This window comes from Frieseomelitta varia, unplaced genomic scaffold, assembly GCF_011392965.1.
Source record: "Frieseomelitta varia isolate USP_RPSP 00005682 unplaced genomic scaffold, Fvar_1.2 scaffold_976, whole genome shotgun sequence".
NCBI classification, from domain to species: Eukaryota; Metazoa; Arthropoda; class Insecta; order Hymenoptera; family Apidae; genus Frieseomelitta; species Frieseomelitta varia.
Window position 1 is genome coordinate 176,775 of NW_025110785.1, and position 22,512 is coordinate 199,286.

At 36.7% G+C, this 22,512-nt stretch overlaps 2 protein-coding genes across 5 annotated transcripts in view; both read left to right on the forward strand.

Annotated features, from left to right (window-relative positions):
• Positions 1–1,201: 1,201 nt before the first annotated feature.
• LOC122538239 (SREBP regulating gene protein) lies at positions 1,202–3,091 on the forward strand. Of its 2 annotated transcripts, none has more exons than XM_043672144.1 (5): positions 1,202–1,339; positions 1,661–1,849; positions 1,943–2,212; positions 2,282–2,500; positions 2,578–3,091. In XM_043672144.1, the coding sequence occupies exons 3-5, from the start codon at positions 2,003–2,005 to the stop codon at positions 2,995–2,997; spliced, it is 849 nt and encodes a 282-aa protein (XP_043528079.1). In that variant the 5' UTR covers positions 1,202–1,339; positions 1,661–1,849; positions 1,943–2,002; the 3' UTR covers positions 2,998–3,091. The 2 variants fall into 2 exon arrangements, with proteins under 2 accessions (XP_043528079.1, XP_043528078.1); XM_043672143.1 differs by having other exon boundaries at positions 1,209–1,380; positions 1,967–2,212; positions 2,578–3,088.
• Positions 3,092–7,397: 4,306 nt separating this feature from the next.
• The window catches only part of LOC122538232 (beta-3 adrenergic receptor-like), a 63,930-nt gene continuing 48,815 nt past the window's right edge, over positions 7,398–22,512 (forward strand). For all 3 annotated transcript variants that reach the window (XM_043672132.1, XM_043672133.1, XM_043672134.1), the window contains exon 1: positions 7,398–7,878. The gene's annotated coding sequence lies outside the window, so the exon portion shown is untranslated. The remainder of the gene's footprint in view (positions 7,879–22,512) is intronic.

Below are 22,512 nucleotides of genomic sequence, written 5' to 3' on the forward strand. Positions count from 1 at the left end.
TAGAATTAGTTTTTGTGATTTATACCCAAATTTTATCTGTATCTGGAAACATTCATTGTCAATGAAAAAAGATATTCACATACATGTAATTCTTCAGAATTGTTTTTATGAAATTTGTAAATTAAATGAATTAATTGTAACATTTTTATTTGTAATGAAATGGTAATAAAACAAGATAAATAATTGAAATTTCGAAATTACATCCTGTATACGTATTTCAAAGTTGTAAAGCTCATTTAAAAAATATAAATCTTATTGTTTTACTATTTTTTTTACTATTTGCATCGTATCAAATTAATTATCACTGATAATATTATTACTTATGTAATTTGAATTCTTACATAATGCTAATATTACAAATGATTATTGATATAATAGTGAATTTAATAGTTGAAGCATATTACCGAAATAATATCTTTATAAATTAATCTCTCCCTTAAAGGAAGTTATTATTAATTAATTAGCTCTTGATAGTAGCTACGAAATTATGCCTGAAAAATAGATGATACTATTGAATACAATTTAAAAATTGACGAAGAATTAGTTGTTTTTTTAAATTAAATCTTTTCTTTCTATTGAATTATATTAATTATAGGTTATAACTTTACGATAAAAAAATAATTATCTTGTATATTACTAATTATACGTAAACAAGAAAAAATGAATTAAAAAGATATTTCAAACCAAGAGGTTTCGATTTTAGGCCCTCAGTTCAATAGCACGGTCACGTTTTCCAAGTTGAACAATGAAATATATAATAACGGTGAGAATAGTACATAAAATTGCTAACGATATTATCCACTGTATTATTCCAAATTTCATTATAGTTTTTTTCTTCCGAATTTTATATTTGTTATATTATGTATTTTAGTTTTTTATTTTATGTATCATTTCTAAATTTATTTTGTGTATCAATTCTATTTATGTCATTAATAAAGATTGTGTAGATCTATTGAAAATGTTTCTAGGTTCAATTGTTTTAAACACTGCAAATGTTTTCAATTACAATTGCCAAAATAAATAAAAATATTTTATGATTGTAAATTATTAAAAATTAAACTTTAATCGAAATTTTTAATAATGAGAGATTAGGATTATTTTATAAAGTCTGTGAGTGAAATCATTTGAAATTTAGCAAGTCGATAATATCATATATCGATATCATATTGTTAACTGATTAAGTAGTGACATCTAACACAATACGCTATGAACTTATTGCCATTCAACCATATTGAGCAGGCTAATGCACTGTTTGGACATTCGGTGACAAGAACTCGATAAATTTTAGAACGAAATATATCGGTCTATCCTGTTGATCGTACAATTGAGCAATAAAAAGGTTTATGTTACAACAATTAAATTAATTGCGTTCGAAGATTGGTAAGCGTTTCATGAAACGTTTGCTATGTGATTGTAACAAAAACAACATAACCTCTCTCTATCTCTCGATATGTCTCGTTTTCTTTTTTCTTTCCCTCTCTCTTTCATTTTTTTTCTTTTTTTCACGTATACACACTTCTCACATTATTTTATGTCCTACTAAAACATAAAAAACTTGCACATCAGTCTATGCTTTGATATTTTTTGTGCTATCGACGTTCCTCATCTCTCGTAACATGTCAATAAAAATAATTTGATGAAATAACTTTATTGCCGTCAGTTGTGATCATGCGCTGGCATAGGAAAATGGAGATTTAATGTTGAACAAAGGTACGAGAATAAATTGGAAAAAGTTGAAAGAATGCTGAGTTGCGGCAGCCTGTTCAGAATCATTAGACGGCGCCTTGTACTTGGCCTCATCTTCGCTTTGTCACTTACCTACTGCGCCTTTTCACTCTTCCGCAACGAGGTAAATAACATCGAGAAATTGTGTGCCAAATATATAAGTATACGTGCCAAAAATTTGCATGACCAACTGTATGAATTTTAATTTGAAATTTAGAACAGAATATTATCTAATTCCTAGCGAAAGACGTTAGCTTTGGATAATGATCTCGATGACATGGATCCTATGATAATTAATGACAATAACGATGACTTGATCTCCGATGATGATGCATTGTCAGAACAATTGAGAGCATCCGGTAAACCACCACTGTGGCAGATGGCAATTGTTGATCAAGGAGCAAACGAGAATGCATTGAACGTGGAGGTGATGCCGAATTTGAATGACACTGATGATGTGGTTCATTCTTGTCGTAATTCCATCCAGGTACATTACGTTTCGAAGATGAGAATAACATGTTGAATTAAGTGACTTTACAACTTATTATTCTGATAGGGCAAAGTTCTAATAGTAGATGAGCGTGGTATTGTATGCTCTAGACAAGAAATTTTGTCAAATGGCTGCTGCAGCATGGAAGAACACAAAGATTCTAATAAAAATGAAGATACACCAACTATAACCAAAAGAGAGAGGTATAGTTGTAAAACGTGTAACGCTCAAGGATGCTGCGCTATCTATGAATATTGTGTTTCTTGCTGCCTGCATCCTGGCAAGGTTGATATCACTTCTTTCTTTTCTTTTATGAGTTGTAGAGACTAACAAAGGTATTAATGAGACATTGTCATTAACAGCAAATAAAAGGAAGAAAGGATGTGCTATTAGGTCTGCTTAGAGATAATCACAAAGCACACAGGGACCAAGATGCAGTAAAGAAACGCCTGCGCAATTTAGATCGCTTTCAAGTTTGTCTGGCTGCGTGTCGTACTTCTAGTGCAAGCGTCCGCCATGAGAATACCTATAAAGATCCACATTCGAAACATTGTTATACACTTCAACCACCATCACATCAAAGACACCGTCGTGATATTGATTCATACAATAATAATGGCGACAACTCTGTTGTCGTTGCATCTTTTTCTGTTATGCCGTTACTTACCCTCTTCTTTCCTTTCTGCCTACTTGTACATGCAAACAACAATTCGCTCTTACTATCGTGTAATTATCACTCGCCGATATTATTCGACTATTACTCTCACGTACGACCACCTTGAAATACAACCTAAATTTACCCTACAATGTCTTTCATAAAAATGATTGGAATCCGCGTATGGGGTTGGATTTCTAATGAAATACATTTCGGTAGATAATGTTTAAGCCAGGGGGAAATTCTCCTTCTGAAATCCGAGTTTAAATTTTACTCGTCTGATTTTTATCAACTATTTCGAAAGCATTGACTTGATTTCTATTTTTTGATATTTCGAAAAAAACCAAGAAATTTTCACAAAAGTTTTTATTCAATTTCTGGAGATAGAAAGGAATTAAAATCGATATCGTAACATTTGGAACATCTACCCAGTTTCAATGTTACTTGAAATCTGAAGAAATATTACTTTGTTCCACGAACAAATAGCACCGGTTAACAAAAACATTTTTCTGACAATATTTGGCCATAAATCGCATATTTCGTATCACAAAACTTGATTGGTTTCGACCATAAATTTCCATTATATTTCAATTCATTTCGTCAAAATTTATATTTTCGAAAAGAAAGAAAAAATAAAGAATCCTTTAAAAAACGAAAATTAATCTCCAAATTACAATTAATTACAAAATGTCAGAGAAATAAGATTGACACTTAAACGATATTTGTCATAACTACTATTTCTATTCAAAATTAATATCATACAATATTATTAATGACAAGTGAGCACAATGATTTATTTTCAACTATACAATAAGGTGATTAATTATTTAAATTGCAGATTTGCGCCTCCATTGAATAATTAAGCAAATAATATATAATGTTTGTGCACATTGATTACATTGATTGCAGAAAATTGGAATTTCGTGACATGCATTAATATTCTTTGAAACTTTTGACCACATACCATTCATATTGCTATTTAAAATTTTTTGAAATTATGCGCGAGTAGCTGTATTGTAAAAAAATATAAAAAATTACTTCTTTCGTATCTCGTAAAATTGTAAAAAAATTTTGTCGACCGCTAGTTCCTTAACTAGCTACGTTGGATGAAGATTACTTTCGATAAAATTTATCGAGAATATCTTTCGGCATCAAACAAGGAGACAGCAGGTATTTATTTTCACTATAAAATAATTGTCGAGTTAGATTTTCGTGAAACGTGTCATTTTTGTTATTTTTTTCTATCGGATTTTTATTTTGGAACAAGTAATGCTAAAGAGAAATAAAAATTATAAAATTTTACTATTTCTATGTATATAATGATAAGTGATAAGATTAAAACAAAAGTTAGAAAAGGGAAATGTCATTTTATTTTATATATCATTTTATTTTCGGAAGATTTTTTAGATACGTTTTAAAAACTGAAACGATTACGTTTGTTAAACTATAAATAATTTCCTTTTCCATTTGTCATTTGAAACTCGTTCGAACTCTTTCAAATCATAGTATTCACGAAAATGTGTATGTCTCTTTTTTCAAATGAAACAACATTTCTGAACGTAAATGAGAACAACAAAAGAATCTGTGTAATTAAAACAGCTGACAATCATATTGATTTTCCTATAAAACTGTTTTCACGTTTTTAATATGGTTTGCAATATTAAGAGAGAGAGAGAGAGAGAGAGAGAGAGAGAGAGAGAGAGAGAGAGGATATTAGAGTAAATAAATGTTTAAATCTTTCATTTACGATTTCTCAACCAATTCAAAGTGACATAGCTTCCGCAGACATATTTTTTCAATCGTTGAACGACAATATTTTCAAATGTTTATTGACGTTGCGTGAATCGGTAGTGACTATAAATTTTATGTTCCTTCCGAGCAGAGGCCTAATGTATTTTTAGATTCATGTTAAATTCTAAATAAAAACGGATACTATCCATATTTTATTGCTACATGAGGAATTGCAAGTTCTTAACACGTTTTAGCAACAGTGTTTTCTTAATCAATAAATTTTTATCTTTCATCATTGCTAAATACTTTCTACACTTAAGATATGAGACTAATCTCGTTATAGTCCTCGAATTTTTCTAACTCTTTCTCGTTTCTACAGGCAAACATATTTTTATTGTTTTAGAACAATAATGATTATAGAAATTATAAAATTACGAGTTTCCGCATAATATTACATCAATAATAATTTCTTACATCCTCCATCCAAGTTTAAGAAATTCCCCAACATGATTGAATAATTTCTACGACCGATGTCTTGCGAAATTATAACAAAGAAACGAGTCGTCTAACACTTTTAACATTTCTCAATGTCCATCGATCATTATTCTCGGTTTTCTTATCACCGCCGAAATCCCAATTTCTTTGCCAAACGCTTCGTAAATTTGCGGAAGACGAGCGTGCAAGAAGTGGATAATCCATTCTGCTCAGAAATCGCAATACCGAATTGCAGTGTCGACGGGAGGTCTTCATTGGAAATGCAGATTCTCCCTTCCGGTTCTTTCTTGTGCGTCGCTGGCGCACAACAAGAACGGTGGAATCCGAAGACGTAGAAAATCGAATTGCCAGGATACCTGATGCATGGCTCAGGCTCATTTCCATAACTTCTCCTCCCGGCGGGAAACCATAACGTTGCGAAAACAATTAGTTAATGGGACGCGGGCAAAGTTTACGTCGCGATCGAGTTACGCCTTTAATAGAGTCGGAACATTTTAAACTTGTCTATTGTCGCTGCTAGATATCGATCGATCGTGCCGCGGTACTATTGTCCGAATTAATTGGGCCAGCTATGCTTGTAACTATTCGTCTTATCAAATTTGGCGAACGAATCGTTAAACGATCTCCTGGAGCGAAAAGATGTCCTTTATTTCATCGCGATGATTCTATTGATCCAGAAATCTAGATTTCAGACATGTATATTTCCTTCAAAGAACGAATGCCTTTGCAACGATTTCATACAAAAAGAGAAAAAGACTATTCAGTTCAGTTAAATTTACCATTTTATTGGTAAATCTAGTACCAAGAGACTTATTTTTATACTGATTACATTCTTCTGATAGAAATGACACGCCTAATTTTTTGAACGATTTTCGAACATGTTAGAGAAGCATTTAAAGAAAAAGTTTGTTTTTCGTTCGAGGGACAAGAAACAAAAAAATTTCCAGGAAATATAAATCAATTTCGTTCGTCTCGTATTTTTATCTATATTTTCTTCATAAAATGTCACCATATTTCGGAATGGTTGTCACCATTAATGATTACGAAGAAACGTATAAAAAAAAAGAACTTAAAATAGAAACCTACAGTATACAATGTTTGAATGCTGCGAAACTTATTAATTTATATGTTCTGTCGAGAGCGGTAAATTTCATTGGAATGGATTTTATTTGAATCGATTTTGCTTCATTTATAATTTAGTCACGTGTCATAAATACGGTCCGTTGCACATGTATTTGTCGTTTAAAATTTATTAAATCATACTATATTGTCATTGCTTTACGTGCGAGCGATGATATTTAATTAAAATACATCTCCATTAATGTGTTTCCTGTGTCAAATGTAAAACGATCGACTTCTCTGCACAAGAGTGTACCATCGAGTTTACCGCAAACTTGCTTGGGAAAATGTTTCCAAAAGTGGTACATGCATAATGCAAAGGAAGGTTTCCCGTCCGAGTGAATATGGTAAGATAAGAACTATTTCATAAATTTTCAGTGAACACTGGGGATCGACTCGACGAATAATATATATATGGTCCCTCCTTGCATGAAAAACATTTGCTTTCAAATAAAAAATTAATTCAAATGAAATCGAACGCGAGTATATTCCATCGGCTTCGAATCCGAGATAAAGCTTTCTATAACTCTAAGCTCATTTTGAGCTTAATCTTAATTTTGTGATCGTCTGCTGTTGTTTAATTTTTTTCTGCAACATATATGTGTACACTTTTATATTTTCTATAAAGAAACAAGTCAATGAAGAATTAGCATCTATGTATAAAATGAACAATTTTATTAATTTATTCTTAGTGAAAGTGAAAAATTACATACGAAAGCTACCAATAACTTAAAGCTTGTATCAGAGAAACAAAAATGCGACGAATATGAATGAAGAACAGTCGCAATGTACGAAAAATTGCGCGCGAATCTCCAAAAATCATTTCTATCAAAGACTATGAACCGTTTTAAACTTATTCAAATGGTTCTGGCGTTTAAATAAATGAATTATCGCGTGAAAGTGGATACAGTCCAAAAGAATATGCGAATAAAATTCTACTGTTAAAAAGTTAAAAAGGAACTGTGGACGAAATCTTTGTCGAGTCGTCGATCCTTGATCCGCGTGCGCGATCAAACATTCTCCGAGGGGGTAGCTCTTCTCTCTCGGGGGGGAAACTTCAAAACACGGAGGCGCGCGTTGCGCGCGTCGGCACGGGCATCGCGATGCCTCGCGCCGACGTGGTTCTCGCGATCGGTCTCCCTCTCTCTTTTTCTCTCTCTATCTTTATTCCTCGGCCCGCTCCTCTCTGCCCGTGTTCCTCCGGCGCCCGTTGAATCCAGCACGTGGCATCAAAGGGAAGATATACAGCGGGGTGGTCGCCTGTTCCCGGCCAAACGGCGACGACCCTCGCTCGTCGTCGCTCGTTCTCGCGCGCGATTTCGAGAAATCCGCGCTCTCGCACGGAAGAGACGCGAGAGTTGTCATTTGTCGGCCGCTACCTGTTAGCCCGGTTTCAGCGCCGCGACACGCACCGCCGCCAACCGGCAGAGACAGAGGAATTATTCAACGACCGTGCGACGTGCCAGCAACTTCCGTCGTCGTCGTCGTCGTCGTCGTCGTGTATCGCGTGAATTTATCATGCCACGGTGAAACAGCCAAGACATATCGCCGATAGACACGAATCTCTCAGTGTATCTACGTACTCGACGCTATGTTCGGGAGAACCGCGACGGGCTGCAATGGTTGATACCGTTTTCACCGCGAGTTATGGGACCATCTTTGGGTGAGTTGCGGATTCTCCTTCCTTTCGGTCTTCGATTTTGTTTAATCCGTTTGCAATCCATCAGGCCTGCGACATTGACGCGTTGAAGATTTTTTTAGGAGAAAGATCTATTGTTTTTGATTGACGTTGAGGAGTAGAACGAGTAACACGAGCAACGTGTTATGGGATGCTTCGGAAGAGAGGAGCTTCTTTGCAATCTCGTTAGAATTTGGCCGGTGTCACGGCGTTTATCGTTATGTTTAGCGATTGGTTTCGAAAATCGGTCATTTCAATGATTATCATTGGCACCGTTCGTGCTATCACGCTTTGAATGTTTCATGTCATTCTTGCACGTCATACGTTCGTTTATGCCCTCGAAATCTTCAATTTGCCAAAAATGCGTAAACATTCATTCGTTGACGTTTATTTGTAATTCTGTCGTTTCTGCTGCTAGGATTTCTTACCACAGCGACAATATACAACAGATTTTCTTTCATCGATTTGAAAAGGAAACAAATGTGTCTTCCTTTCGAATAATCAGCTTTAAATTTCACTTCAGAATCACTACGACGATATCGCCATTTATATGGCATTTCAATTATAAAAATATGAAATATCGTTTCTGGATTCGTCGAAGAATCTATCTCGAGGAAGATTCTCTTCGTCACGGTTGTGAGTAACATGTTCAATAGAAAAAGGAGACGTTCCTATTATTGTTCAATGGGAGAGACGTTCTTTTCGTTATTTTTCAAGGGGATTCGCGACATAAACGGCGTATTTGATCGAGGACAAATCGATAGCTCCCGGACGTTTTCCGTATGATTGAGGGGATCGACGTGTTTTTCGGACAGCCGACGTCTTCTTTCTCGCAGCACAGCGTTTTGATCGAGCGTACAACGGAATAGCTTTTCAGCTGAGCTGACTGAGTTACGCGATTCTTTCGACAAGCTTCAACATCTTTTATTTTCGTACGCGCCACGAAATAGACCGACGCGAATCTCGTTCCCCGCCGCTGCGACAATAGAAATATAATTCTGCCTCTTTGCCAAGGTGCGCTATTCCCCTCGCGAACTCTTTTGGATTTTTCTTTCGTATGTGTTTCACGCGATGGTGAAATTTCCCCCTCCCGTGAAATTACTTGCGAGTAGTGGTTCCCTCCGCGCAAAGACGTGTTAAAACAACTTCCAAAAAGACGACTTGTTTTACGTTGTGATTGTCTTCTTCGTGGAAACTATTGTAATATAATAATTCTCAGAGAGACAGCTGTCCTCTTTGTAATTCCTTCGGTGAATTAATCTCAGCGACACGGTGCTCGTTGTTGCTAATTATTTTCTTTGAGGATGATCAACTTCAAATGGTTATTGTGACGCTCGTTAGAGTGTTTCCGTTTGCAAGTTCAGAGTTAATCTTCGCAATGCCTCTCCGTCGCTGGGATTTATAATCTTGCCACAGCGACGGCGTGCATTCCATTTCTTTCTAAGAGGAAATTGGAAAAGAAACAAATAACCGTGTAGTTTCATCACTGTATCCCGTTTTGTTCCGGGATTTTCCTCTCATTTTTTGCTCGACATTTGTTCGACATCTCTCGCTGTTTTTTTACATTTCTCCTACATTTCGTTATGTACTTTTTTCCAATTACGTTCGACGTCAGCTTCGATAATAACAAGTAATGGCTTTTTTCTTATCATTTTGATTCCAATGTTTACGATTGTTTCTTTTTTTTTTATTATATATTATATATTATATATTTTATACATTATACTGGCCAGGACAGTAAAACTCCCCTTAGCAAGTCTCAAGCAAATTTTACGTCTGCAAAAATTTCACTTTAATCTAATTTGAGATACAAAGTAGGATCAAATACCGAATTACTCGAGGATTAAACTGTTAACGTCTCTCTAACGAAAATGATTTCGCCGAGAATAGCCAATTTTCCAAATTCAATGAAAAAAAAATCCTCCTCCGTTTTAATTACATGAGTAATAATATCAATCGTAACTTTCCAAATCTTAAATTAAATTCTTTACTAGTTAAATATGAAATAGTAAAACTTGCTGTTTCACCAATGTTTCATCAATATCGATAACTCGCCAACATTATTAATTAGCAAATGATGCAAGATTCATTCGTTTCATTCATTTTCATTCGACCGCCTCGTCGTCACACGAAGTTCCTCCGCTTATTCTGCCACTTATGCGTCACACTCGCGCGAACAATGCGGCTAATGCTCGACAAAAGCACGCTCGCGCGTAAAACCGTGCAAACAAATAAACTCGCCCGCGTTCCCATATGCAAGTCCTCGATTTAACTGTTCGCCGGTGAAACGTTTCAGTCGGTTGCAGGCCGGTTTGTCGATCGGCCGCGACATCCGCGAGTCGATTCCTCTTCGAACGGGAGGTGCCGAGAAAATCCTCGACGCGGCGGAGGATCGATTCGTTCGCGAAGAGCGCTTCCGCCGCGAATGGAAATGAGTTTACCGAGGCAGGCAGACAAAATCGATGTACATCGCGTTAATAATACATACAAAGCAAGGTCTACAACCTTTCGCGAACCAGCCTCGATGTAAAGACGTTTGCCTCTTCTTCCGTTCCAACTTTTCCATCGTTCCTTTCTCTCTCTCTCTCTCTCTCTCTTTCTCTTTCTCTTTTTCGCTTTCCACGATTACGTATCAGAGAGGACGAAATTCGAATCGTCTCTTGGCTCGCGTTTCAATTCCTCGCGGATCGATCCCGATTGGCTATTTATCACTAATCTAGCGGAATTGGAAATGCAGATTTCTCACCCTCCCCGAAGAGAAACGTGGCTCTTGTCCCGGGGAAAATTAATAGTTTCGGAGGAACTTTCAAGCAAATAGCGTTACGAGAGAGTACGGGATTATAGGTGGGTGGATATTGCGCCGAGTTCCCTCTTGTTTGACTTATTTTTGCTGTTTAATTTTTGGCGTTCGGCACTCCGTTTCGGGGGAACTTCGAGGCAAACAGAGAGAAACGTGAGAGAGAAACACCGTGTTGCGTAAAATTTTTATCGAACTCTTTCTAATTTTATCTCCCGACCTTTCTCTCCCCTCTTGCCATTTAATTTTTAGCGTTCGTTGCTCCTCGAAGAGCCGAATATTTCACAATTTGACTTTCTTTCAGATTTGTCGAAATCGACGAAAAATTATGTTATTAATTTTTGTTTTTTATAAATTTCTTTCGACAACGCACAATAAACATTTAAAAAAATAACTGTAAAGGGAGAACGTCGGGAATTAGAATTTCGTTGCAGGCGTGGATAAAACATAGAAAACAATCGATAGACGGACAACACGTTAATGTTAAATATTCGACGCAGTTAAGACTTCGGATCGATAGCGAGTTTTTATTACCTCTCGTTTTAGTTCTTTTTGCACAGAGCTATTCCAGAAAATAAGCACGCCGGTGGTTGTAGCCGCTTCGCGATTTTTATTTCAATCACATCGCGATTAACTATTCAACACCGAGTGTAAAATGCAATTGCTAAACTGAATACGTTTAAAAAAGAAGCTCTAGCTTAAAAGCGATATTTGAAAGAATTTCTATTAACAATTGCAAGTAAAATATAATTTTAAATTTTAACTATTAAAAAAATATCTGGCTAGAAATTTATCACTGTAATCGCTAATATAATTATTATATTCTAATGAATGTCATCACAATGGTAAAAACATATCACTACACCGACAGTCTATAACCTATTACCAATTTTCATCGGGAGAGAAAGAGAAAGAGATCAAAATGAACAAGCAAACCGCGTTTATTACAAATCCCGCGATTATCACAAGTAGAATTTCGCGTAATCATAATTACGATGGTTCCCTGTCGAACCAGGAATATGAATGACCTGCCGCTTGTTTCGTTTGCCGAGTTTCGCCTACGACCACTTGACGCGAGATTCTTTTTTTATCTGACCTTATAGTATTCCCCGTCACGTATGCATGTACGTATATTCTCCGGGAATATACGTACGGTGTCCCGGCATTAAACGATCGGAGTACGTGTTCGTATTCCTCGCGAGCCAAGGAGGAGTGGAAGGGAAAAGAGTGGAAAGAGAATCGAAATGCGAGGAATTTCTGATTGTACTGGGTTCGTTGACGAAGATTGGGTGCAGTTGCGGGACGACTGAATGCCTTGGCCGGTTCGGGTTTATTGAGCATTGTCCGCCAGTGATTTTGTCCACGGTGAAACGTATCCGAGATTCCCCTTATTATCCATAGCAAATGCCATCGCTATCAGCTTCGTTCCTTTCTTCCGTTATTTTTATTACCGAGCTGTCTTGGATGTTCCGATTTTTATTTTTATATCCTCCAATTGGAGGACGGTACACGTGCACGCAAACCATCTTTTAACGCAGGCTAATTCAGCAGCTCTCTTCTCGACGAGCTTCTGATTTCAGATTTTGAAACGTCGTTCGTTTGTTTCCATTAGCAAATTACTTCGATGGCTTTCTTGAGCGAAATTGTGAAACGTTACGTTATTATACGGTTTCAATTTATTATTGAAACGGCGTTTGTATATTTGGGCCGGTTTTGTCTTAAAAACAGAATTTTTATGAAAACTTGTACGAAAGAAAGACAATAATCGAACAGGGGAAATATAAATTATGCAAAAATTTCGACGATCGTCCAGACACAGTTTTCACATCGCGTCACTTTTATTTTTAAGGATAAAATATACGGCCACTAAACGATTGCGGTTAACTGTCAAAAGATACAGTCAGGGATATTTGCTATGCTCCTTTTGGAGTCACGTTCGAACGAAATAAAACATCGGCGAGATTCGAATTTTATTTTTATCGCTGTCAATTGAACAAATTGATCTGGAAATGATTCATTTCAAAGACGTCCAGTGTGAAACGTAAAGCTACAACAATTGTTATTACTTTCGCTATTTATTCGCCACGCTGTTTTCTGATATTTTAATAATATCGCGTAATTAAGTAATTTAAATGTGAAAAAGTTAGGAAATGTGTAAAGAAGTTATTAGGAAATATCGATTACCTTTCTTTGACGTGGCTCTCCTTTAAAATGCATGGACTTGCGAAATTTGTGATTCTGTTTGAACAAATTAGTCGCCTCGAAACTTTCTAGCCGATAGAGTCGAAAATTTTTTGTAACGAACGAATTGGTTACAAAGGGTAGTGAACATCGTGCATCGTAGATTATGGCTTCTAACAACGGCGGGAAATAAAAGAGGACAGAGCGAATCGATGTTACATTCGGGGAAAATTGGACACCTGTGGACATGTCGAATACAATTTTCCATTGCTCTTGGACTTGTGTCGAGACGTGAGAGCAAAGTGAATTAACCATTGCTGATTTGTCGTTGAGTTGTGCAGTTGTGCAAATCTGCGCACGTTAGAAAAGGGAAACATTCTGATACGAAATATTTCACTCGACTCTCTTTCACAGAGAAAGCCTAAATCCGCATTTAAATCCATCTGTTCTGTCATCCAGAAATTATTCCTCGCAATCACTTCTAATTATCATTGCCAGTCCGAAAAGTCGTGTTTCACTGTTCTCTGTTAATTACAGAGCAATTGAATTATATCGCTCCACAATTCGGAACAATCCTGAAACTGAATTTTGTTCCAAATTCCCAGTTTCATATTTATTCGTAGAGCAAATATGAAACATATGCAAAATGTTGGAAGGATAAAAAACAGCGCGATCCCTCGTTTGTACAAAAAAACAGTTCGTGACACGGCAAACAATGTAAAACGTAAAAAGTTTAGACTCGGCTGGCGCCCGCGTGCCAAATTGGAAGGCTCTTGCTTTTGCTTCGTTTGCTCTTCGCAAAAAGAAATAAACTGCACGAAGAAAGCGTGGCGCACGGGGAGGTAACATAGTTTTTCAATGAAAAAAAAATAAGGACAAAAAAGAATGTGTGATATCAGAGCGTGGATATCCGACACGGAATTATTGACGTGGCATTTTTCCGCTTTTTGCGTGAAATTTCTCTCTGGGAACGCGATGTCGCGCGATGTTAAATGCGACACGCTGCATTCCGCTGTCTCCAAGACGAATATCGAACGGCAGATACGTTCGTAAACTTTAGATAGACGAGTGACGAAAAAATTTATGATACAAGGTGAACTGTTCGAGTTTAATAATATTCAGAATAAATGTTTCGCGTTTGTGGGGATTTTTAAATAAAAACAATTCTCCGAGTTATTATTTCACAGCAAATTCTCATGTGTTCTCTCGATCGTAATCATGTTTTTCAATTGCTCCAACTATTATCAACGGTGTAACTTATTCGGATATCCTGCTGAATAGTTGAATTTAATTTTCATCTCAATGCCTTCGTTTTCCCTTCGTTACCTCTCTTTTAAGATCTAATTTTTACACTCGCTTCCGTGAAAAAAGAGTCCCGCAAATTCTTTCAATTTAATTCAGCGAACGTGAAACTTTTCACTGCGTTTCCCTCTTTCTTTTTCTCGTACAACTTTTGGGGGAAACTTTAAGAAGATTGACTGCAATTTGTATTTCACCTTGGTGTCTGATTCTTTAGCCATAAATGCACGGAAGTCTGGTAATCTAAATCTAGTAATCCTTCAACAAAATCTAAAAAAAAAAAACATTCAAGAAATTTAGGGAAATTTAGGTACGTAATTTCTGTTTCAAAAATTCCATTTCCATCGAATCACACGAAACATCTGTCACCTTTGCCAGTGCAAAACTCCCCTTCCCACCCTTTCCAATCATCCATTCACTCCTCGCGGAGGCTTTAAAGATCAATTATTCACGTGGCGCAACCCCGCAAGAACTCTCCGTTCCAGCGACTCGAGAAGGCAGTTCCACCCTCTCCCGCCGGGTTAGCCATTAAACGAAGGGATACCCTGGCGAGCGAATACCCTGTTGAAACAAACCTTTCGATTCATTAAACCCCAGAGCGTGGTTCGTCCACCAAACAGGCTAACAAACCAGGTACGTATATTGCTTGTTTATCCCGTCGCGTGTCGTCGTCGTCGTCATCGAGGGGTGGAACGGTCGTAAACGAGCCACAACGACGCGTACCTACGAAGCGTAAGAAGGTTCCCTGACGGAAGAACGCGCGCTGGATGAAACGAAGTAGAAGGGTTATACTCTCTCTGTGTGTATACGAGGAGAGACGAGTTGGCTCGGATACAGAGCAAACTACTTGGCCAGACACTCGGGCACCTTATTCCACGATAAGGGAGGAGGACGTCTGCTGAGACCGGTAGTCGCGCCAGATACGCTTGGAAAAATTTCCCTCCGTTCTTGCCACTGCAAGAACCACCACCGTCGCTGGTACGCGTTTCCTGTCTGCTGCTGGCGCGAGACGAGCCTCGGGTCGCTGAACCAGATCATTCCGGACGATGGGTCAAGTGTTTTAATTAGACATTCAAATGAACGTTTGACGTCCAATTAAAAGTGAATTTTGTGCCCTTCTTTCTCCCTTTCCTTCCACTTTCTACCACGGAGGAGACTGTGCACGTGTGGACATTGTTAGAACGTAAATACAGTTTCATTTGTTGCACATAGTAATTCATCAGGTTCCGAATGTTACAATAGTAAAAGAAATCTGTAGTCTAGTATTGTTTCATTGTTTTGAGCGAGGTTGCACGTATGTGTTGCGTGTATATGTACTACGGTGCGGCCCGCGAGTTTACCAATTCGTGCGAATGATTCGCCAGCAGCTCGACCAAATATCAATTAACACCTCTCGTGCAAATCAATACGCGTTCTCGATCACGTCTGTTACCGTGTCCTGTAACGCGTATGCACGTACCATTACGTATAATCAGATCTCGATGGGATCGTAACTATAAATCAAGTTCTCCTTCCACCTTGACTTTCTTCCTCTCCTTTGCTCCTCTCATCGATCCATCAGACACCGATGATTCATTCGAGGTCTTTGAGGTTAAGGACAGCTCTAAATGGTGGCCCGTAGAGAACCCGTGAGGGTTGGTCCGCTCAATTTTCCCCCCGAGATGAAGACAAACTACGTATATAACTCAACTCTCCGTTCAACGTGGATCTCGCAATTTAAGATAGACGTCTGTGTGAGAAATTAATATTAAGAATCAAGGTGTAAATTCGTATCGGGGAATTTACGCGTAAAAATATTTATTTGCACATGTATATTTGTGCGTATATTGTTACGTGTAAAAATTTCCTGGAAACTTTATTGCATCTCTACACCGTTGAATGTGCAGTTTCCAACTTTTCTCTCAGTAAGCGAATGATATTACACTTTCTGAAAAAAATCGAGGACAATCTCCAACGTGCGGCGAAAGCGATCCCGGTTATTGTTTACCTCGCCAATTTCACAGAGACTTATTTGTTCTCTCCTGGCCGGCCATTAAATTTCGAACTCTCTCTCTCTCTCTCTCTCTCTCTCGCTCGCTCGCTCGCATCTCTTCCTTGTTATACTTTGCGTGTAACCCAAAGTACACAATTAGAAGATCATACGCGGAAACGTGTCAAGGTTGTTTTCTAAAAGGTTCGCACACGGGAACAAGGTCCTCCGATGTATCTAATGACCATCCACCATCCACTTTGTGTATTTTCACGGGGCAGCTAATGCGATAGCTCGTTCAACAAATATTTAGAGGCGATTCGCGGCCACGTCCGCGATCTCGATTGCCGTTTCCTTCTCTTTGACGCTGGCACTCGATCGTGCTCGAGATTTATGGCCGCCAGCCGAATCGTCCGTTTGCAAAGAAAATATCGATGCAACGCTGTTAACGACCGTTGTTTACTGCAGTGCTTTACAGCGGACTAAATTTTCACTGGTCTTTTTACTTCTCCCTTTTTTTTCCCCCCTTTCTTCCTGCCGGTCGTTTCGGTTTATTTCATCGAGCCGAGTACACTTTCGGTAAAAAGTTTTCGAGAAATACAGGCATCTTCAAGTGCTGGCAAATTTATGATGTTTGACTCTTTAACTGTTAAATTCATTACTCAGTTTTTCTTCCTTTTTTTTTTTTTTTTTTAATCAAAAGACAATTTATATTTTATAATTAACTGATTCGTATCCATAGTTGAAGTCAATGTTTATTAATTTTGGATTATTGTCAATGTGTTTCTAAGGATGTGAGATCCATCATAATTTTTTTGCGAGACGAGAACGATCGATCAATAATAAAAATATTAAAGAATCATCAAAATGTTATTCAATATTTAGTCAAATTTACTGTGCAATGTTTCAATCCTCAATCCACAAAACTGATAATTACTTCCGCGAGACGTAAATCTCAGAAAAAAAGAAAAAAAATTCATTATCGCCATACTTGAGTCGACAAAATTTAAAAAAATGTCGTTTATGCGCGATATAGATTAATACATGAAAAGCGACACATCGATCGATCTCGGTATAGGCTTTGAAGTGAAAGACATGTAATGTTTATAATCGATTACGCAAGCTAAATGATATTTATCTGCACGTTACTTGTTTTGTTACGTCGATGCAAGTAAAAGAAAGATCTTTTGTTTGATGTAACAGAGTGGTACATGGTACAAAACACGGAATAAATTTTTACTCGATAAGATGTCTGTACCAGATAATATCAATACTCGGTTCAGTAATTAATGAACTAATGTACCTTCACGTGCAACTATCCCTTTTCATTTCGTTCGTAACCTTTCGTAAAGATTAGACCTTCACGCGGTTACAGTGCGCCGTGTCGTGTATAACTCGTTCCATTGAATTTAGTATGCGAATAAAGGGCGAGCGGTTGCAGTAATTAAACGCAAAAGCGTGATTTGGAAGTTAGTTCTTCTTCTTGCGTTTGAGAAATTTCGTCGTATCGGACAACTTTATACTTTAAAAAGAATAAGAGATATTTGAGGGGAAGATGGATAAATAAATTAAAATAAAGAAGGAAATAGTTGAATAAATAGAAATAGAAGTAAAGAATAATAATAAATCATAAGAATCATTAAGCGAAGATTAAGATAGAAACAAAGCTTCTTGTCTGTTAGATTTTAATTTGCAAGAATCTTATTGACCTTTTCAGAGTTATTTCTATTTTTTATTGTCAAATCATTGCTGCGTCACCGAAGCAATGTCGTACCAATTATTTTCGATCGATACATCGGACCTGGGTTCGTGAAATTCGCACACAGCAATTTCATATGTTCCAGAAGTACTCTATCTATTATGTCTATTATGTCGTTTACATTATAAGTAGACTGTAGATTTTTATGCATTTACAGGAAATTTAAAGATACACAAACGTATACAATGCACATAAAAACACGAGAACTATAAAACATCGAAGATAGAATACTTGTTAGAATATTTAATATAATGAAACAAGCTTCTAGATTCCAATTTTTAAGTTATTTTCATAAAAGTATGAAAAATTATTTGCTTAAAAATCCTCAATTTATACATACGAATATAACTTCATCTTTGGAGTACTATGTTAAAGTGTTTCAAAGACAATAAAAACTTTAACTTGCAAGGACCTCTACGCAATTTATTCGTTAATTATTTTATAAAAAGATGTAGAGACTTTTAGTCTGTTATTTTAAATATAAAGTTACTTTAAATGCAGTTGGTCTGCGTGATACAGAACTTCACGTTAAAGGAAGACAAGTTGAGACGTTTCGTTAGCACCGCGACGAGTTTCATCAAAAAGTCCGTGATGCACGAATTTAGCTGGCGCGCCTAGTAATTACCATTCGTTGAAACTTGAATCCTTTTATCAATTTCGTTGATTGAAGAGCGACTATCTGTACCAGTCAACTCCGCAAGTATCCTTTTGTCAATAATAAGGGAACTCTTTCTCTCTGATTAAATGTTCAAGTTACCCTTCCCAAAGGTGGAATTTTTAATTTCCACCATTCCCAATTTCAACTTTGACACGCGGAAAATTTGCAAACTCAGGCAGCTTGCGAGCAGCTAATTTTAGCTACGTGCAGCTACAACAGAAGTTACGCGCCGGAGAGTATTTTCATCGCGTTATAAAATTTTCTATGCGCGTTTATTTCAGACACGCCACGCTCAATTTTTTTTTTTTTTATGAATATACAAATTATCGCCTTCAAGCCTCTTAATAACTCCATTGAAAGCGAGCGTCTCTCGTAAACGTTTTCAGTTGAACACACTACACATGGAAGAATAATTGTGTAATTTTACTCTTCAGTTTTCAAGAAAACTCGTGGATTTCAAACGTGCAATGTTAATACGCTCACGTTCCCTAGCTTTCTGGCAAATACACACAACATCCTTAATAACAGTGCTGACACGAAGATCCATGCCACTCGATTCCATGCTTCCCAGTAATAAATTCGCACATGTAGCGTGTACTTCGCAAAACGGCAAGGAATAAATAGGATTCTTCAATCTCTTTCTTCAAATTACTTCCCTAAATTTTTCGAATCCCCTGCAAAATTACCTCTTTTGGCTAAATTGCAATAAATTGTTAAACTCTTGTTTCTACGCGAGTCTACTGTTTGACACAATTTTTTGTCACACTTTTTACATCTAAATTGATCTTTTCAAATCAAGGCTTGAACCTTCCTTTCTTTTCTGATATAATTTCATCAAAATTCTGCAGATTCTTTTTCGATTATTTTCGATAAATTGTTAAACTCTTGTTTCGCGGTTCTACTGTTTGACAGAATTTTTTGTCATACTTTTTAAATCTAAATTGATCTTCTTCTTCCTTTTCTGATATGATTTCATCAAAATTCTCCAGATTCTTTTCCGATTGATTTCTCTTTACCTTCTTTCCACCACAAGTCGTAACAACACTTGAACTCAATTTATTTTCTTGTAACTTATATATACACGTGTGGAAGGTAATTTGTATAATATCTTTGTACGAAACACACAGTTTCCAACAAACGCCAATCATGGAAGCTTTATTTGTTCAATTCAGACGTTAAGAAGTTGATAAATCGAAACTTTCGTTTCATCCTTCCAGCCTTATCACGTTGACATGCTCTTTCCTCGTTAATCCTCGACTAGAACAACCTCGCGATGAAACGGAGATTCTCTGAGTGCAGTTTAACCGCAAAACGAAGTTTCACCGCCGCCAATAGCAGCGTCGTGCTTCGAAAGGGAACACGCCGTAGACCTGAGCAAGCGTGCCAAGGTCGCATCGGAGGAATCCATGAAAAGTCGGTTCGATTGCTTTAGCTAGGTGCATCGATTCCATCCAAATCCACGTGCCATGATCACGACAACACTTGCTGTCTGTTCTGTGACGCGACATCGTTATGGTTTCAAGTGATCATTCACGAGTTTGTGTCTTTTTACATGAATATAAGTATAGTATTTATTGTGTCGAAAGTATTTATTGTGTTTAATCTGACTTGTAATTTAAGTATTGAATAATCCGAGTGAGAATAGAATGATTACAAATTCCTCGATAAATCATTCATATTATTATTCCATTAAAAATTTCATGATAAATAAATCGCGAGGAATGAAATCGTTCTAATGAATTTGTATGGCAATTCAAGTGCAACAAGCGTTACGTCCGTATTTTTGTACGATAGTGTACGTACGTTCACTCTCTTTTTGAAGACTCTTTTTACCCTAAATACGAGTGTTTTCCGATTAAAAAAAAAAAGAGAGAAAAAAATACGTTTTGTGTTTTTTTTTTTTTTTTTTTCTTCGAATCGACAAAGCTTCATCGAAATCGATTTGATACGCTGTAAAATACCTCTTATAAGATGTAATAGCATGTAATATACAAAATATTTGTATTTCTCTGTTGATAAAATAGAAACATATGTACATCTCGTTACAATATTTGAACAAACTAGTTTAAACCAAAAGATTTTCGATCTCTTTTTAATTATTTTTATAAGGATGACACTAACAATACGAATAAGTATTCGTCGCTTCTTGGCATTAGAAATACAAATCTTCTAAGTCTCCATCTTAAATATACGACACTACTATTCGTTTCTCATTAACCTTTGGACTGGCAAAGCCACTTTTGGAAATTCGTACAGATCCTGAAATTTTACGCGTCACGTTACATAACTATACACGAACCTCTTTTCAAATCTACGAAAGATATTTTACGAAATAATATTAGAATAACATTTTACGAAATTGAACGATGATACATACTTCAGTAAATAACAGATAGAACAGTAGATAGTAGATAAACATATTTCAAGTCTTATAGTATATTCTGAAGATTTTTATCATTATTTATTTACGAGAAAATATTATTACTTTTCCAAAAAAAAAAAAAGAAAAAGAAAGTAATTTCTGATTAAGTAACTTCGAAAGATAAAAGTTGCAAGTTTCGAATCCGTTATCAGAAAGATCGCTCGTTTGCATCAAGGAGAAATCGCCGTGGAAGGGAAAGAAGCTACTCTGCTGACTACTGGTGTCCTTATCTGAACGTGCCAGGTTCGACGGAACTGGGACATGCGATGGAATCGATACGTCAAGTCGTTGTCCAGTTTCAATTCGGTATTCGAATCGATAATAGCGGTCAGCGCGAGGGAAGAACCGATGCTTACGGTCGTTTAAAGACCGCGGGATCAACCGAATACACGAACGAGAACGAACGTCCGTCAGCGGAACGCGGACAGAAGCGTACTTTCCATACGATCCAACCTGGCGACGTGGCTTTGATTCTTCGTGGCTCGACGGTGGCTATCGATCCACGCACTTCGAGATTCTCCGACTCTTCTTTCCTAGACGTAGTAAGATATTTGTCGGTTCTCTCGTTCGTTAATTCGACGTATACTTTCTAATTTCGCGCACGTTCTCTTCTGTAGTTTAATATTACGACCTGACCTTTCTGCTAAATTTCAATAATTCATGTTTTTCTTCTGTTGGATTCCGTGTAATGGAGTCAACACGCTTACCATTTAGAAGAGTTTATTCCCTTAGAGTCGTGGTCGTGTATGAAATAGGATGATATACAATGATTTAGAATGTCTTAGAATATGATGAATGACATTCTATATCTTAACGATATAGAATGTCTCTATAATGATTTAGAACGTTTCTATGCTCTTAACGATATAGAATATCTCTATAATGATTTAGAATGTTTCTATGCTCTTAACGATATAGAATGTCTCTATAGTGATTTAGAATGTTTTAAGAGTTAGCGATATTGAATGTCTCTATAATGATTTAGAATGTTTTAAGAGTTAGAGATATTGAATGTCTCTGTAATGATTTAGAATGTTTTAAGAGTCCGAATGTCTCTAAAGCATGTCCTTATATATATTTGGTTATCATCGTCAAGTGGAAGGGGAAGGAGCATAGATGACCAACTATTGGATCTTGCCCTTATGACTAACTATTCACAGTCCACTTTTATGTGGACTGTTGCTAGCTTATTGTCAGTATTTGCATACATTCGTTCCAATTGTTCCAAAATTCTTTTCAACGAGACTCAATCAATTTTAATTTAATTATTTCAACATGCGTCATTACCAGTAAGAATTTGGAAATTTATATAGTCAAATAATATTTTGTCAATTCACAGTCGACAATCGAATGAATTCTACGACTCGATAAAAGTGAAAAGTTTTAATTTAATATTCAAGTATATCATTACTTGTCCAACTTCTAGTCCTATTCCTCCAAACCTTTCATTTTGCGTTTAGAAAATAGCCGATGACAATGGTCACCGTCACGATTAGGATGCAAGCTATATAGGCGACGAAATGAACGCAGAAGT